At 42.7% G+C, this 17,910-nt stretch overlaps 1 protein-coding gene across 1 annotated transcript in view; it reads right to left on the bottom strand.

Annotated features, from left to right (window-relative positions):
- Positions 1 to 697: 697 nt before the first annotated feature.
- Positions 698 to 17,910, bottom strand: part of ERCC1 (ERCC excision repair 1, endonuclease non-catalytic subunit) — a 42,499-nt gene continuing 25,286 nt past the window's right edge. Inside the window, exons 6-10 of the mRNA XM_030221695.1 lie at positions 16,508 to 16,584; positions 4,034 to 4,133; positions 2,772 to 2,843; positions 2,214 to 2,282; positions 698 to 1,844 (exon numbers count right to left, since the gene is read on the bottom strand). Of these exons, the coding sequence (XP_030077555.1) occupies positions 1,791 to 1,844; positions 2,214 to 2,282; positions 2,772 to 2,843; positions 4,034 to 4,133; positions 16,508 to 16,584 (372 nt within the window). The 3' untranslated portion in view covers positions 698 to 1,790. The remainder of the gene's footprint in view (positions 1,845 to 2,213; positions 2,283 to 2,771; positions 2,844 to 4,033; positions 4,134 to 16,507; positions 16,585 to 17,910) is intronic.

The following is a 17,910-nucleotide window of genomic DNA, read 5'->3' as shown; positions in this document are numbered from 1 at the left end:
GTTCTCCCATGTGTTCTGGATGCTTCCAATTATCAAAATCAGTAAACACGGTACTACTTTTAAAATGAACAGCAGGAAATATTTTTTCACTCAATGCTCTGTAACTTGTTGCCAAAGGATGTGATAACAGCGGTTAATGTATCTGGGTTTAAAAAAATGTTAAAGGGTATTGACACGAGCATTAATAAATGGTAAATATCAGAGTTCTGGCAAAGTTTATTAACAGATTTATCATGTTCCTGAAAACCACAACCACAGGACGGTACAGGTAGGTTGCTGCGCAAAGCCTATTTTAATAAGGCCCTCCCCCAGTCCATTGGGTCCCTGGATCTGGGTCCAGTAGGCCTGTCTGGGGATCCATCTCTGAGCAGAAGTAGATGAGACTGGGTAGGGATGAGTAACAGAGTGGAAATGGGGAACTAGAAGGTGCCCAACAGCTGAGAATGAGAGACACAGATGGAAATGGGAGGACTAGAGAAATAAGTACATGAAAGTGGAAGGCCACAGCACAGGAGGAAGAAAGGAGAAATAAAACCCAGCCAAGAGATGAAAAGGTAAATAAGAAAAATGAGGGGGGGAAATGAAACAGCAGGATCAGTGTCAGACAGAGATGAAGGGAAGAAGCAGAAATAAGACCCTGGAAAAAGACTAAGGCAACAAGAGGAACAGACAAACAGAATCTATCGAACTGGAAAAGTAAAAAGTACAAAGTATTTATTTTCAGTTTTTACAGAATGAAAATGTTGACTTTGTTTTGTATATTTGCATGTTTGTGGTGGATTTCTTTGCTGTACCTTCTATTCAATAACTCTAATTAAAAACTTGAAAGTAAAAAAAAAAAAAAAAGTCGACTTTGAAAATATGCATTACTTATTTTTTTTTATAGCTCATTCCGCCAGATTGACCTCTACTCAGGGGGCAGGAGGTGTAAAAACATAAGTTGGCTCAGAGTACTGTAACCTCTTGAGCCGCCACTGGATACAGTGCATGATCACACAAACACCCACACCATAGGAAATGCTGCTCCCTCCAACTAGTAGTGCCATATTGGATGCTGGTCTTTTATTATCTCTCAGTAAAACTTGTTCTAGCGTGGTAACTGAATGTAGATATATTTTTGTGCATACGTGTTAAGTATTTTAGAAAGGATTTCCTGGTGCTCTTAAGCAAGAGGTTAACGGTAAATTTTAGCACTGCATAGGCAGAGCTGGGCACCACCATTTCATGACCGGCAGGTGCATTGTCAGAACCCGAGATAGCACGCTGTCTCAAGCATTCATTTCCTTTCACTCGTGGCTTAAGAAAAGCTTATGTACATATTATCTATAGCTTACAAAGACCTGTTTGATTAACTCTCTCTGGAACTGGCACAGGGGCAGAGGGGTAAAGTCTCAGTCTCCTTAACATGTACAGATTTCCACAGGAACACTAGCCCTGGAAGAGCTCACATTTCCTGCAGCCCCAGTCTGTTCTAGCAGGAGGCACTACAAGCAAAGGTACAGGCCCAGTGGCCATGAAGGACTTCACATTTCCTGTTGCTCTCCACACTAATCTCTCTACAAGAGGAGACACTAACTGCCGGAGGTGGGACAGTTTTCAATTCCCAGAGTTGCAGATCCTCAAAGCAGGCAGAATATTGTAGCAAGCTGATTCTTCATCCAGTTACATGGAGGTCCATCATTCCCTATCTCCTGTAAATAATTCCAGTGCAGCAGCTGAGATTCAGTCTGTAACCCAGTCAAGTAAAGTAGAAAAAGACCATTCAACGCTTCTGGCAACCCGAGTATTGGTTATTTATTTGTTTTTCGAAATGGTTCATGAAGAACATCAAAAAGTCTCTTAGCCTGTGAAAAAATCATATATAAGTGAGCAAGACAGAGTATGGCAGATACCCCAAGAAAAATAAAACAAGAGCAGGCAGAAAGTAAGCACATGAGAGGAAGGAAGAACAAGGCAAGAGGAGCAAGAAAAATAAAACGAGTAGGCAGAAAGTAAGCACATAAGAGGAAGGAAGAACAAGGCAAGAAGAGCAAGAAAAATAAAACAAGAACAGGCAGAAAGTAAGCACATAAGAGGAAGGAAGAACATGGCAAGAAGAGGAGAAACAAAAACTGCAAAGCGGAAAAGGATTACATGAATTGAGAAAATGAGATAACATATGAGCCAAACAAACAAAGAAAGCCAGAGAACAAGCAGCAATGGCTTCTTCTCACTTTTTGTGGGCCGAGTCCAGGACAGAGTGACAGATCCTCCCGGGATGCCTTTGCAAGGTCAGCCAGAGACTGAAAAAATAAAAGCAGTAAACAATGAAACTTCCATTATAATCAATATCTGCACAACACTGCAGCCACAATACAACCATGTCCTCATGGCTCTTATGGCATCATGAAGGGGCTGAGAGAAAATGCTTAGAAACCATCTTTCCAGAAACACACAGCGAGGACTGGGACAAACCAGAGAACTCCCAGTTAGACTTACATGTATATCATCTCTCTTTGCCAAACAACTATGCATCCAACTGCCAGTCTAAAGCTCAGCCCCAATACTTCTGCACTTCAAGTCGCTGAAAGGAGTTTTCCTTTTCTGGTCTGTAGAATCATCTGGTGTAACATTTTCTAACAAACACACACATTCATACACAGACCTCATAATTCTAATACTAAATATAAAGTACATACACATATACATACCTATAGGCAGAGAGATATTACTGAAAGGGAAACAAACCCTGAAGGAAGGGGACCAAAGAAGATATGCAAAGTGGGTCTTACCTCAAAGGTAGAGATAAGAGTCAGGGAATCAGTCTTATTCACAGATTTAATGGTTGTCAAACAGTCACTCATCTGCAGACAAACAGGAGATATAAAACTGCTGTACCACTGCATTTCACATGGTCCAGTTCCTAACTTAAAAAACCAAGATAGGGATGTGGAATCACAGATACAATCAATATCAAATTTAAATAATGTTGCACCTTCAAAAATAGACCAGCTATATCATTAAAAGGAAGAAAAAGTCTCAAAGAGATCCAAATCCAACAATTTTAAGACCTACACATTGATCAATAAGATCTCATCTTCGTCATCGGCAAAAACCATCCCTATATATGCAAAAAATGTTCAGTTCTAGCTAAGAAGCTGGTTCTTTACAAGCTCTTCAAGATGTTCTATAAAAAAGTTTGATTGCACTGTATGAATTGGACATTTATGATTTTTCAAATGTGACTTTTACCTATATAGGGAAGGTTTTTCCCGATGATGAAGAGATCTTATTGATCAATGTTTAGCTCTTAAAATCAATGGATTTGGAGCTCTTTGAGATTTTTCCATCCTTTTAATGATATAGTTGGTCATTTTTTGAAGGTGGAATGTTATTTAAATGTGATACTAGTTCCTAACTTGCCATTCAGCTATGATTCAATAAATATCATTTGTTATATTTTTAATTATTTACAATGAAAACAAAATACCGTTGACTACAGCTGTTTTCACAGTTCTTTAAATAAATTCATGCATTACTGTGTGCATTGGTTTGACATCTACATGGTGCTCTGATGAGCCTCTGCTGTTCAGCTGTCCATGCTGAGTTTATGATCTATACTCGTCAGGCTTTATGGCTCTTTGAAAATTAAGCTCAGTCCGTGGTTACTTAGATCACATTATTTTGCATACTTTCACACTCTTATTGGTTCTCAACTTGACTACTGTAATGTAGTATATGCAGTTTCTAAATCTGAACTAAAGAGACTTCAAAAACTACGAGTGCTTTGTCATACTAAACGTAGAGACCACATCACCCCATTGCTTAAGAAATTACATTGTTGCCGATAGAATATAGAATTCAATTTAACATCCTTTCATTAACACAAGCTCTCCACACTGGAACCCTGGACTACTTGGCCTCTTCACAATCTCATATGTTCCACTGTGTCATCTCCGGTCATTAAATGACCATCATCTTGTCCCCCAAGTCTGTTTAATAATGGTCTATGGACTTTTCCTTTAGGAAGCCGTCCAAAGCTTTTTAAACTCACCTTAGACAGGAAACCTTGCTCCACTTTCTCCTTTAAGACATCAGCAGGTTTCTGCTCATAGGATTTATATGTCTCTAGATATCGGCCAGCTTCCTCAGGACTGATAATCAAAAGCATATTTTTAGAACCTATGCAACTAATTCCTACTTTCTTAACCTGACATACAGGCTCTGTAACTTTTTATTATATTGTATTATACATTCATTGTGACAATTCTGCTGTTCATCTTCCTAAAAAAACAGGCTGGGGAGTGGGGAGAAAATACTACCTAGATTGGGATGAAGGCATATGGTCAGGGGAGTCTTATAGGCTTCTCTGAGCTAGAACAGAGCTCCATCAGATGACTTACGAACAAAAAGTTTGCCATAATGGGTCAGGCTAAAGATCCATCTAGCCCACAATCTGCTTCCCACAGTGGCCAAGAATCCGAAATGTAGATAGATCCCATGCTGCTTATCCCAGGAATAAGTACTGGATTTCCCCAAGTCCGCTTTAATAATGGTTTATAGGCTTTTTTGCAGGAACTTGTTCAAATCTTTTTTAAATACAGCTACATTAACTGCTTTTACCACATTCTCCAGAAACAAATTCCAGAGCTTAATTGCATATGGAGTGAAAAAAATATTTTCTTGGATTTCTTATGTACTATTAGTGATTTCATTGTATGCTCCCTAGCTTTGTATTGTTTTGAAATAGTAACCACACCAACAAGGTAGGCAGAACCTCAACCAACATATAGAAGTTCCACAGTCAGGAAGTGTGCGAGCTGGGGTAGAGTAAACCTAAACCACAACCAGTGAATCAGGAGGCTCCCAAGACAGAGCAGCTTGAATCTCAACTGACCTGCAGCCCTTTCATTGAGTCAGGAGGTGTGTGAGACTAAATAGACTGCAACTAAAGAAGTATGTCGCACAGAATACAGTGAACCTCAACTGACAGGCACCGGCTTCCATTAAGCCAGGAGGTGTTTAAGATGCAGCAGATTGAACCTCAACTAACACTTAGTATGTCCTCTAAGCCAGGAGGCATGTGAGACTGGGTGCACGATCCTCAACTAACAATCAGTACTTCCACTGAGGCAGGTGGGCGACATTGATTAAATGGACATGACATGACATGACAGACATAGCAGATCGAACCTCAACTGACATTCAGTATGACCACTGGAAGGTGTGTGAGACCAAGTATCTTCACCCTCAACTGACACTCAGCACATCCACTGGGACAGAAGGTGGGCGACACTGAGTAAAGCGAACCTCTACTGACATGCAGCATTTCTGGAGGTGCATGTGAATGAGTAAATTCAAACTTTACTGACATGCTGAACTCCACTAAGACCGGAGACGCTTGTCAATGAAGCCCGAAGGCAGGAGAGATGGAGGAAACTCAACTTCCACCAATATACTGCCAGTCCAATGAAACGAGAGGCTGTGAGACACAGCAGACTTAAGAAACTCAAACTGTCCCAGACAAAAAAAGGACAAAAATTGACTTGGGGTGGGTTTCTGGACTGGTCCAGTAGAACTAAAGGAGGAAAGGAAACGAGAATGGGACTTGATATACTGCCTTTCTGTGGTTTTTGCAACTATGTTCAAAGCAGTTTACATAGTATATACAAGTACTTATTTGAACCTGCAGATGGAGGGTTAAAGAAAGAAAATGATCAGGTAAGGCATAATTTCTCCTTCCATGTCATCAGGGGCGTAGCTACAGGTGGGCCCAGGCCCACCCAGTTTAAAAGCCCCGAAAAGTGCACAACTGTTCAGCAGCCACTGTCTTTCTGCCTTGCGGCGGCGCCGGCCCACTCAGCCACCTCCCACCTGCTTTTTAGTTTCGGGCGGCACTGGCATCTCTTCTGAGTCTGACTTCTGCTCCGCTCGGCCAGCGATGCACAATTGCCATCCCACACCGTCTCAGCCATTGCGTCTGCGCCACTCTAGTTTGTTAAAAAGCAAGTTCAGCTGCACGGCACATGCCACGCTGCACTGCCTGCTCCCTGCAGTGCGCCCGGCATGATGGCGCTGAGGTCACATGCAGTGCCGCATGGGAAATGGTGTTGCCGGCCCGGCTGTGTCGCAGGCTCACCTCCTCCACAGTGCCAGCCTGCCAGTTCTAAATTTAGTCTCTCAATGCTGGTACAGTTCTCCAATTGATCATCACACAGCATCATCATCACAGCAGCAAAAACAACACTCCCCCGCCCAGTCCCACTCAACACTGGTACAGGACTGGAGCCAGGGTGCTCTGCAGTCTGCACCACATGCAACTACAAGCAGCTGCCTAGCAGGTAACATATATATATATTTTAAAACTTTTTAACGTGTAATTGTACTCAAAATGCTGGCTGATGGTGGTGGGCTTCTGGGTAGAGTAAGCACTTCACTTCCTACAGTGCAAAAAAGGTATATTTATATACAAGAGTAATCAAAATGATGGCTCTGGTGGTGGGCTTCTGGGTGGGAAGTGGACTCTTCATTGCCTAGGGCAAAAAAAAAAAAAAAAAAGGTATAATGAATCATTAAATATATCTCTTTTGTTCTAGGCAATGAAGAGCCCATCCCCACCCAAAAATTCACCAACAATAAATTTTAATAGTGCCCAGGTTAATTTTTAAAAAGTTGTCTATTTCTCATGTTGGTGGGTTTTTGGGTGGGGATGGTCTCTGCAGTGCCTAGGTTAAAATTTAAAAAAAAAAAAAGTGTAGGCAGTTTTCCCTGGGTGGACTGATGCGGTGGAGGTGGGCTCTGCAGTGCACAGGACATTAAAAAAAAAAGTCTTATGTTTAATGCCATGGGGGGAGGGTAGGGAAGGCTGATGGTAGGCTACAGGGAGGGGTGGGGTGGTAGGATAGAGCTGATGCTTAGCTATGGGATGGGTGGTGGGGAAGCAAAGGATTGATACTGGGCTACAGGGATGGATGGGGGGGGGGGTAAGGTAGAGAAGGGAAGGGTGATGCCAGGCTGCTGGGATGGATTGGGTGGGGGGTAGGGAAGGGAAGGTCTTTATGTTTTATATGTTTTAAAATTATGTGTGTTGAATTGTGACCTGCTTAGAACTGCAGAGATAGTGTGGCACAGAAATTTAGAAAATAAATCAATACATTTCTAATTTTTGGTCCTTTATTCTGTAATTGATGAGGGTTGGTCTGTTAACTGCATGTGACCGAGCAGGGGAGAGTTTCTGCTGGCATTTGGTTTGTATGGGGATCTATGAGTCTGACATATCTGGCTTTTCCCATGGGATGCGTATTACTGTTGTGTATATTCACTGCTGCCTTTTTAAAGGTACTGTTATTGGAACTAGTGTTATGGTTTGCAATATAGGCTCTAAGAAGCCTCTTTGAAGGATTTAGTGTTACTTCACAAAGTACCTGGCAGTGATGGGATTTTGTTGCTATTATTGAGGTGCTACCAGAAATTGAATACATGGTTATATGTCATTGCTGTAATTATAATGCAGGATCCTGTCATGTGTGCTGAGATGTTTGCCATTATAGTAGACTTATGGCTGGTCAAGTTTGATACGGCATAATGTAGCTATATTTACAAATATCGTTTTTTTAAGTATGTATGTGGTTTATACTGATGCAGGGCAGCTGTTGGGAAGTATTCTAAGGCATTATTTTGTAGTATCCCAAGAAACACTACTCACACCTATTTACATAGTGCCCACCCATATTAATTATGGGCCCACCCAAAAAGTCAGGTCTGGCTACGCCACTGCATGTCATCCATACCAGACCAGTCCAGACCAGTGGGGTGTAGCAAAAGAGTACCCAAAAGGGTGAGACAAAAAGAATGAGATCAAAATGTGGAAGCAGAATCACTCCATGAGGAGAATTGAAAAGAAGGCTCAAAAACTTACCCCCCAATAGTCAAAACTACTTAACCGGCCAGGAAAATTCTTAAGCATCTAACCATGGATATTCATCAGGAGATAACCAGTTATCTCCTGCTGAATATTCTGGTCAGCGGCTAGCCACTAACCAGCTATACAAAACAACATAGCCAGTTAGGCATGGATATTCAGTACCAAACCGGCTATGTTGAGCAGTCAAAACTAGCCCCTTAAATAGCAGGTCTATCTTTGTCCGCTAAAAAGTTAACCGGTTAACGCTGAATATTGGCATAGCCAGTTAACTTTTCAGCAGCCGAAATAAACCCAGATATTCAACGCTGGTTGCCGGGTTTGCTGCCAGCTGAATATTGGGCCTTTAGAGTCCATAGAACTCTAGGGCCAAACAAGACTCTAAATTAATTCCATCTCCAGGATACCAAGTGCCTAACGGAAGTAAAAGGCACCGGAACAGAAGTGGTTAAGAAGAGATCTCAAATGAGGAGGAAAATGTTTCCATGCCTTAAAAGAGAAAGGAACAGGATGGACAAGGAATGGAACTTTTTGGTTCCTAAGAACCTTATCTTGTCTTCCTCTCTTTAATAATCCCTTTCCCCATATGTCCTATCTGTCTGTCCTACCCTTATCCCTTATTTGTCCTGTCTGTCTGTCCTGATTTAGATTGTAAGCTCTTTTGAGCATAAGTAATGCCAACTAGGAAAAGACCAAGGGTCCATCGAGCCCAGCATCCTGTCAATGACAGCGGCCAATCCAGGCCAAGGGCACCTGGCAAGCTTCCCAAACGTACAAACATTCTATACATGTTATTCCTGGAATTGTGGATTTTTCCCAAGTCCATTTAGTAGTGGTATATGGACTTGTCCTTTAGGAAACCGTCTAACCCCTTTTTAAACTCTGCTAAGCTAACCGTCTTCACCACGTTCTTCGGCAACGAATTCCAGAGTTTAATTGAGCAGGGACTGTCTTTCTTCTTGTTAAATTGTGAAGCGCTGCGTACGACTGGCAGCGCTATAGAAATGATTTATAGTAGTAGTAGTAGTAAGAAAGATGTTGCCAACGGCGTGGAAAGAAGCCGAGAACATAGCAATGCACTACGTGGTACCAGTGCAAAGTTAAAGCCACAAGAAAGTTATCAACTGCAGAAGGAAGCTGAAAGGGGAGCAACGCTCTGTAGAGCACAGTAGTGACAGCTAAACATCTCTACCATGGACTGCTGGTGAGACACAAGAGAAGAGAGGAAGAAATCTCCTAGAAGGAGAGGAGCAAGCTACCAGGCTTGAGGCTGAAACTGTGCTAAGGGACTAAGTACTCCTGCCATGCCATACAGCTAGATATGGCTAAGGGAAGGTACAGAGTTCATTGATCTCAGGCTGCCAAGTTAAAAATAACCATGGCTGTAGAGAAGTAGTACCACAAGGTAAGAAATGGACCATACCAAAATGTACAAATACATCTTGCAGCTGGCATCTATAGGTCTAACGAGGCTCCCGCTTGAGAATGCCAAACATTGAGCAATAAGGAACACAAAGACTACAAGGAAACTCTCTTATTCCTGTAAGAGTCAGGGGAGACAAAGAGATCAAGCACTGATCTGAAACTGCAAACCAGCCACTTAAGTACTAGCAGGCTCAAGTTAATACTTAACTTGAGCCTGCTAGTAGTTAAGTGGCTGGTTTGCACTAATACTTGAAGAACCTACTACTACTATCACTTCTATAGCGCTACAAGGAATACGCAGCGCTGTACACCATACACGAAAAGACAGTCCCTGCTCAAAGAGCTTACAATACAAAAATACAAGAGAAGCATCCTCCACATAGAGTCTGAGGAGCCGAGGATCACCGGTGGCAAGAACAGAACTCCTGGACAAGATGGCTAGGTCTAAAATTATGGCAGCAGTTTTGTGATCCACAACCAGCCTCCAGAAGCGAGTTCTGCAACAAGAGAGTGCACTGGACCCCAAAAGGTGACCTGCACGGTCCCCTTCCCATTACCAAGAAGCGCCACTGAGCTAACCCGTTGGGTGCTATAGAAGCCAGAAACAGACTGCAAGTGTACACAAATTATGCAGCTGCTAATCATCCCTAAAAGCTGTGGCCCAGTGTGGAAAATGCCAGATACTGGCATACACTACCCCTGGGAAGCCACTGGGAAAAGCAGAAATAGTGCCATATAACTTGGGGCTATGTCAGCTAATACAAAGATGTCCGATGCAGCAAGCATGACATAAGCCAAAGACTGGTGAAGTTATACCACTGAATAGCTGGTGCTGCCGCACCCATAGCCCTAAATGGTCCAGCACTGAAACTGCTCCATAAGCTGGTAACTGCTGACAGAAAGCCCATAAATTGAATCCATTGAAGAGGATGATCTGGAACAGCTGCCTCCTAGACCAGATTGCTGCCTCAGCTGTACCATCCCGCTGGTTCCTGAAGCAGAATAGCAAAAGACACAACCATGTAGAGAAAGGCTGGCCACTCGCAAGACAACACAGCAAGATGTAGACAATAAATGTTGAGTTGCTTGCCCAAACAGCAATGCAGAAATAACGGACCATGTCTGTAGCAGCCCCAGCATCTGGCAGCTAGTGCAGCCGAGACCCTCTATCAAAGTCCTAGCCCCCAGGCCACGTATGCTGAAAAAGCAATGAAACATATGTGAATGTTATTGATGGAACAGCGCAGGGAGCTGTGAAAGAAACCATACCAAGTAGGCGATTGGTGGTGGCGATGCTGAGCCACACCACTGACAGTCGCCATCAACAACATGTTATGATGCTGAATGTCAGTATGCAGTGGACTGCTAATGCAATAAACTGCCAACACTGATCCTGTGCCATGCAGGAAGCTACGCATGCTGAGGTTATAACCTGCAGCTGAATTCCACTGCTGATGCTGTGGGATGTCTCAGACTGCTGCTGTCCCAGCCGTGTCATCCTGTGGACTGTTGCTGTGAAAGATGTGTCACACCACCACCACTACTACTGCTGAGGTTGTGCCATGCAGCAAGCTGTTGTTGAAGCCGAGACCTGCAGCTAGCGCCAAACCGGTCCACACAGTTACCATCTGCTTCAACTGCAACAGGAGGATGGAAGATATATCCACATAGTAACCTAGTAACCTAGTAGATGACGGCAGAAAAAGACCTGCACGGTCCATCCAGTCTGCCCAACAAGATAACTCATATTTGCTGCTTTTTGTGTATACCCTACTTTGATTTGTACCTGTGCTCTTCAGGGCACAGACCGTATAAGTCTGCCCCGCACTATCCCTGCTTCCCAACCACCAGCCCCACCTCCCAATCACCGGCTCTGGCACAGACCGTACAAAACATGCTCTACGCCACTGGCTAGTATCTCTGGAGACAAGACTGTGGCATACAGGAGAATGCCGCAAAATCTAGGACAGGCTACCGTAGCCACAGATAAAGACTATGCCAAGACTCTTGTCAAAAAGGTGGTGCTGCAGCTTTACTATTATACACTAGTGTCACTACAAAGAGGAACCGTGCATACAGATCAAGCTACCTCTGAAGTCACTCTATGTAGCCAATTGAAAGGCATGCTGAGGGGACAGGATAGTGAGATCAGCTGAGTGTCGGGACAGCAAAGCCACCCAATTACCCGCTGCAGGTATGCCCTATGGGAGAATCCTGCCTCAAGCAAATGCTCCAATCGGCTGAATATCTGAGCTAAGCCAGAGACATACAAGCACAACATCCTACTATACCAGTCTGCATAGCAAAAAAGAGTTGCACCCATAACTGCAGAATGAAATTGAAAGCTGTGCAGTACTGTAACATACCATAGTGAAAGAAAGGCAGAAAAGCTTTTTTTCCCCTTTTTTTAAGAATGATAGCAGTTTAAAACTGGAGTCAAGTCCACTATTCTTAAAGAGAGTTGATAAGAGAAACCCTGATGACTGCCATATTTACAAAAACCCAGCATCAATATAGCATAAATGTTAAAGTTGTTGACGTTGTCCTACAGACCTCAGCAGTGACTCGTTTCACACTGGGATCACTGCCCAGTGACTCACTACAGTCATCGGTCTTCCAACTTTAATGATTTTTAGAAGGATTTTTTATAATTTTTTGTAAAATGCTACTTAGCTTTGTTTGTAATTTAGTAAAATATAAACGGACCCAAACTGACATGGTCCATGTTTCAGGAACCTGCCTCAGGGTACGTATCTCTCTATATAAAAGGCAACCCCAACGTTCTGAAGCCTCCACGTAAGTTGAGGCGCCCGAGATACCCGGTGTGCACTGGAGTGTCTGCACCGCCCTCGCGTCAAAACATCATGACGTCGAGGGCGGAGCTATGACACTCGACGAGGGCCGAAACGGAAACGCCACAGCGAACAAGGCAAATAGCTCGGAGGGAGGGGGCCCCTTGCTAGCGCCCGTTTCATTCCGCTCAGAAACGGGCATTTTTTCCTAGTGAATAAATAAGAGCCATGATGATTGAGGTAAGACCTTAACAGTTTAAAAGATTAATTGTACTTGTAGATTGGGAAATTCAGTTTTTTATTATGTTAACTGTTTTGCAGGACCAGACCCTGAGGCAGGTTCCTGAAACACGGACCACGTCAGTGTGGGTCTGTTTATATTTGACTAAACTACAAACAAAGCTAAGTAGCATTTTAATAAAAATTTAAACATTATTAAAAAAAATCCTTCTAAATTTGGAAGACCGATGACGACCCCCACATCAATGGGGCACCAGAGAAGCAAACTGGCTGAAACCAACAGCTCTGCCAGCTGACTACCACCTTACGGAGGGATATGAAAAAGAAAACGAAGCTCACTGATTCCCTGTGGCAACATTTTGCTGACAGACTACAGTGCGTGGAAGAGCAGAGGCTGAAAGCAGCAAAAAAAAAAAAGTCTTGACAAGCTATAAAGCCCGCCAACATACCACACCAGTACCAAAGCAAACTACTGGCAAAGGCACACGCCTGGAAGAGAGAAAGAATAGCCCTCAGAATTGTTCAGCATGAAGAGTAAATGATGCAAGAAGAATTCCAGCTGCTGGCTCAACCATTAAGAGCAAAGCGTTAGAGCGGCCGAGACTGAGTTAAATAAATTTAACTTAACAATTGAAAGGACAAGTCTTAACAAACTGAAAAGACAAGTCTTACCAAATAAAAGATAGATTTCACTGAATCGCCACTGGAGGAGTTCACCAACAGCCCCATTAGAAAGCGGAGAGGAAGCCACCAGGGGTCGCCAAGCTCCAGCCATGCCATAAGGCGGATTAACAAAGGAGCTAACTTGCTCAGCAGCAAATCCCCTGCCCCACTAAACCATGAAAACAGCTGGGTTAGGGCCATAAAAGAGCACCAGAGAGGAGCTGCATGGTCCATCAACCATCCACTTGGAGACAGAGAAAATGCTGAACATTCCAGGGGTATGTGATACCCTTAGAGGGCGACTCACACTTTCTTTCACTGTCTCCATCTGCTGATCGACGGACACAACTAATTCCACTGGTCTGGTGTAGACGACAAGGAAACAGTGTTATGCAATGGTGAGCATCAGATTGTATTCGGAAGACTAACCATCATCTTGCATCCTGAGATACACTACATGGAGGCAGTCTGCATTTCTGCATCAGCAGTAATACTAATGTGGGAAAATCTTGAGAAACCTACTGTGCTATGGTAAACTGGGAGAACAAGAGATTTGTTACATATGTTAATACACCAAACTCAAAAAAAAACCCACTTCACTAGTATCGTGTTCAGTTACAGTTGTCTACAAGACTACACTCAGTAAACTCAAAAAAAGGAGGAAAAGGCCACAGAAAATGCAGGACATTTTACTTCAACATTTTGTCAAATGAACCTGCTGCATCAATCATCGCCATAAAAACCTCATTCCCAGTTAAGAATTAGCATATTTTTTGTTTGAATTTTATACCTATTTTTTTTTAATTGGCACATTCCACTTCAAATTCAATTCAAATATAACTACTTAGCTTATGCAGCATAATAATCACCCCGACACTGGCCACCGTTTCATTCAACCTGACGCTGGCCACTCTGCTGCTTCAGGGGGAAACAGAAAAATCCAAAGTGCTCATTCTTACTGTTTTACTAATTGAGCTGACCACATTCAAAATGTTAGTGACAAGAAGAATTGTAAAAATGGTACTGTGAGACTCAAGGGGTTTGGGAGTGTAGGAGGGTGGTGAAAGGGCTACCAAGTTGACTACCAGAAGTATTTTTTTTTTTTTTGGGGGGGGGGGGTCCCAAGAGAGGGGGATGGGAGGTGTTTGGAATATTGGATGGGGGGGGGGGAGGAAATCAGAGGGTCAACAGAGATTGTAGTTCAGTCTCCGCTGAGCTACTAGGGTATTTTTGAGGGTAGGAGACAGAAGTCAGGGAGTCTGATTTTTATCTCTCTGCCTGTCAATGTGTAAGCCAGTCCCTGCTCGTGCACTGACAGGAAAGGTAACACTTTGCTCATTATGCAGCATGGGGGGAGAGCAAAACACTTGTTTTATGCTTACATTAGGAAACTGTGTGCTGAGCTTTAGCACACAGCTCTAACACAAGGTAAGCACATTGTAAGCCCTCTGGGGATCGGAAAATACCTTCAGTACCCAAACGTAACACACCCTAAGCTACAACTGAAAAAGGCACGAGTTAAATTCAAAATCCCTTTCCTATCCCAATACTCAAGGTGCGGTTGCATCATGGAATGACATATAGGCATTATGATATTCTGTTTTATTGTCCATTCCTTTCCTAATTTCTAGCAATCTATTTCCTTTCTCGGCTGGAAGCACACACTGAGCAGAGGATTTCATTGTATTATCCATGACAATGCCAAGATCCTTTTCCTGGGTGGTGACTCCTAATATGGAACCCTGAATCATGCAGTTATGGTTTGAGTTGTTCGTCCCTATGTGCATCCCTTTGCACTTGTTCACATTAAGTTTCATCTGCTATCTGAATGACATCACCATGTAATGTGCCCTCTCTGCTCCCCTCTTGTCTACAGATAAATTATTTTTCATTCTAACAAGACAGTATATATGCATATCTGAAAATGAAGTACTAGAGTCAAACATACAGACAATCCTGTGGATGCAGTATACACCGCTATTTTTTCCTTATGCGCTCTCAATTGTCATCGGTCCTATTGCAATTTTTTTTTTACATTTTCTCTCCACACAGTGCATAGTAAAATATTATAATAAAAATTTAGATCTTGAAAAATACTTAGCTTTGGTTTTGACACACAGACCCACTATTGACATGGCCAGAATTTCACTACTTCTTTGGAGCAAGAAATATGCATGATAACGGACCACTTCACTGAAGAAGTAGCGAAACACTGGCCACGTCGGCAGTGGATCCGTGCGTCAAAACCAAAGCTAAGTATTTTTCAAGATCTAAGTGGGTTGTTTACTAAAGCTTAGCTCCAGTTATCTGCAGCAGGGCCATAGGAATAAAATAGCCCTGCTGCAGATAACTCGAGCTAAGCTTTAGTAAAAAAAAAAAAAAACCCTAAGGGGGTCTTTTACTAAGGCGGGCTGGCGTTTTTAGCAAGCGCTAAAATTAGGCGCAAACGCTAAAGATGTCAATGTATTCCTATGGGTGTCTTTAGCATTTAGCACATGCCTATTTTTAGTGAGAACCAAAAATGCCAGCACGCCTTAGTAAAAGGCCCCCTAAATTTTTATTATAATATGTTAATATGCACTGTGTGGAGAGAAAATTTTAAAAATTGCAATAGGACCGATGACGACTGAAAGCACTAAGAAAAATAGCGGTGTATACAGCATCAACAGGATTGCCTGTATGTTTGACTCTAGCACTTTTGTTGGTCCAAAAAAAAATCTTTAGAAAGTAGTCTGACTTTAAAACTTGTTGTAGAAAAACTTCTTGATGTGCTGGGAGACCTGTGTGATTGATATTGTTTGAGAGTTCTCACCACCTTTATTGGAGTCCTGTTTAAGTGGATTTATCTGAAACTGATGCACAACAAACTCTGGGATGTACATCATGGCATCATACTGCAGCATCATAGAGATACTTCAAGTTCAGGTGCTTTAGCTTTTGGTGTGGCACCTATCAAAAGGAATATCTAAGCAGTTTACTTCCTCAACATCACACAAAGACTCGATGAGGCACAGGATTATCAAACTAGTATCAGGTGATGTGAGTACTTTCTATTCTCATGTAAGCTCAGCTTTTGTGTATACAGTCTTCATACACTAGTGATGACATACAACAGAATGCCAAAGCAAATGCTTATCCCACGGCCTCTGCATGTGTCTCCACTGTTGGATGTGCATCGATCTAGAGACATTTTGGACACATTCCCCTTCCCTCTTCCCTCCTGGTTTCCCTACTCCTTCCGTCAATTCCTATTCTTTCCCATTATCACTTGTAGATTTTCCTGCTGTATTAGCTTCATTTTACTGCACTGGCGTTTGCCTCTGTGGTGCGCTTTAAGCTACATTGAGCCTGACACTGTTGGGAAACTGTGGGGTACAAATGAGATAATAAATAATAAATAAATAAATATATCCTTATGGATCTCACAATATCATCCTGAAGTCAGCATTTAATGCCAGTCTCTCTTTGTCTCATCCTGGGGCCTCACCTCCATGCCAGGATGAGCGTGCAGTCTGCCAGAATACAGATCTTCGCCAGCTCCTTCAGCGCAAAGTGGGGGTCTTTCTATCAGTAGAGAAAATCAGCATTAGAAACAGCAGTACCAGTAACCTTCATGGCATGCTCCCGTTGTTTACAACCACAGAAAAATACTTGCCCATGGCATAGAGGAACACTTATCAGCCCAGTCCAAACCAAACACAACTGTGAGATAAGAACTAAATGAATGTGTTTGGCAGCAGGTAAGTGTGAGATTGCAGCTAAATGAAGCAATCAATCAGCACCACTTTGCAACACTGGCTTCAAAGACTGAAAGTGGTATGTGATATGGAACAATTTGACTGACCGACATCAAGGTCATTATGACCCTCATCATAAGAAACAGACTCAGTTAAATATATGCTTCTATTGGAACGGACAGGGTGGAGGTAGGGTGAAAAGCTTAGGAACAGGTGGACACTATTAGTTCAATGGATGTAAAGCGAGAGGGATGAATGAGTGGGGATTTTTTTCAGAATTTTACTGTTACTGCTTTGCTGGATGGCTTGATTTATACCTGGGGAAACTGTCCCCAACAGTTGTTCGTATTTAGTTATTTGTATTTTTAAAAATGTTTAATAAAAATTGATTGATACAGAAAAAGAAGCGGAACATAAGAATAGCCATACTGTGTCAGACCAATAGTCCATTTAGCCCAGTATCATAAGTAGATAAGTAATGCCATACTGGGAAAAGACCAAAGGTCCATCGAGCCCAGCATCCTGTCCACGACAGCGGCCAATCCAGGCCAAGGGCACCTGGCAAGCTTCCCAAATGTACAAACATTCTATACATGTTATTCCTGGAATTGTGGATTTTTCCCAAGTTCATTTAGTAGCGGTTTATGGACTTGTCCTTTAGGAAACCGTCCAACCCCTTTTTAAACTCTGCTAAGCTAATCGCCTTCACCACTTTCTCCGGCAACAAATTCCAGAGTTTAATTATACGTTGGGTGAAGAAAAATTTTCTCCGATTTGTTTTAAATTTACTACACTGTAGTTTCATCGCATGCCCCCTAGTCCCAGTATTTTTGGAAAGCGTGAACAGACGCTTCACATCCACCTGTTCCACTCCACTCATTATTTTATATACCTCTATCATGTCTCCCCTCAGCCGTCTCTTCTCCAAGCTGAATAGCCCTAGCCTCCTTAATCTTTCTTCATAGGGAAGTCGTCCCACCCCCGCTATCATTTTAGTCACCCTTCGCTGCACCTTTTCCAATTCTACTATATCTTTCTTGAGATGCGGCGACCAGAATTGAACACAATACTCAAGGTGCAGTCGCACCATGGAGCGATACAACGGCATTATAACATCCTCGCACCTGTTTTCCATACCTTTCCTAATAATACC

The sequence above is a fragment of the Microcaecilia unicolor genome, chromosome 1 (genome assembly GCF_901765095.1).
Source record: "Microcaecilia unicolor chromosome 1, aMicUni1.1, whole genome shotgun sequence".
In the NCBI taxonomy this organism is placed as follows: Eukaryota; Metazoa; Chordata; class Amphibia; order Gymnophiona; family Siphonopidae; genus Microcaecilia; species Microcaecilia unicolor.
The sequence above is the reverse complement of the archived record's forward strand: the minus strand, read 5'-3'. Positions and strand labels throughout refer to the sequence as shown.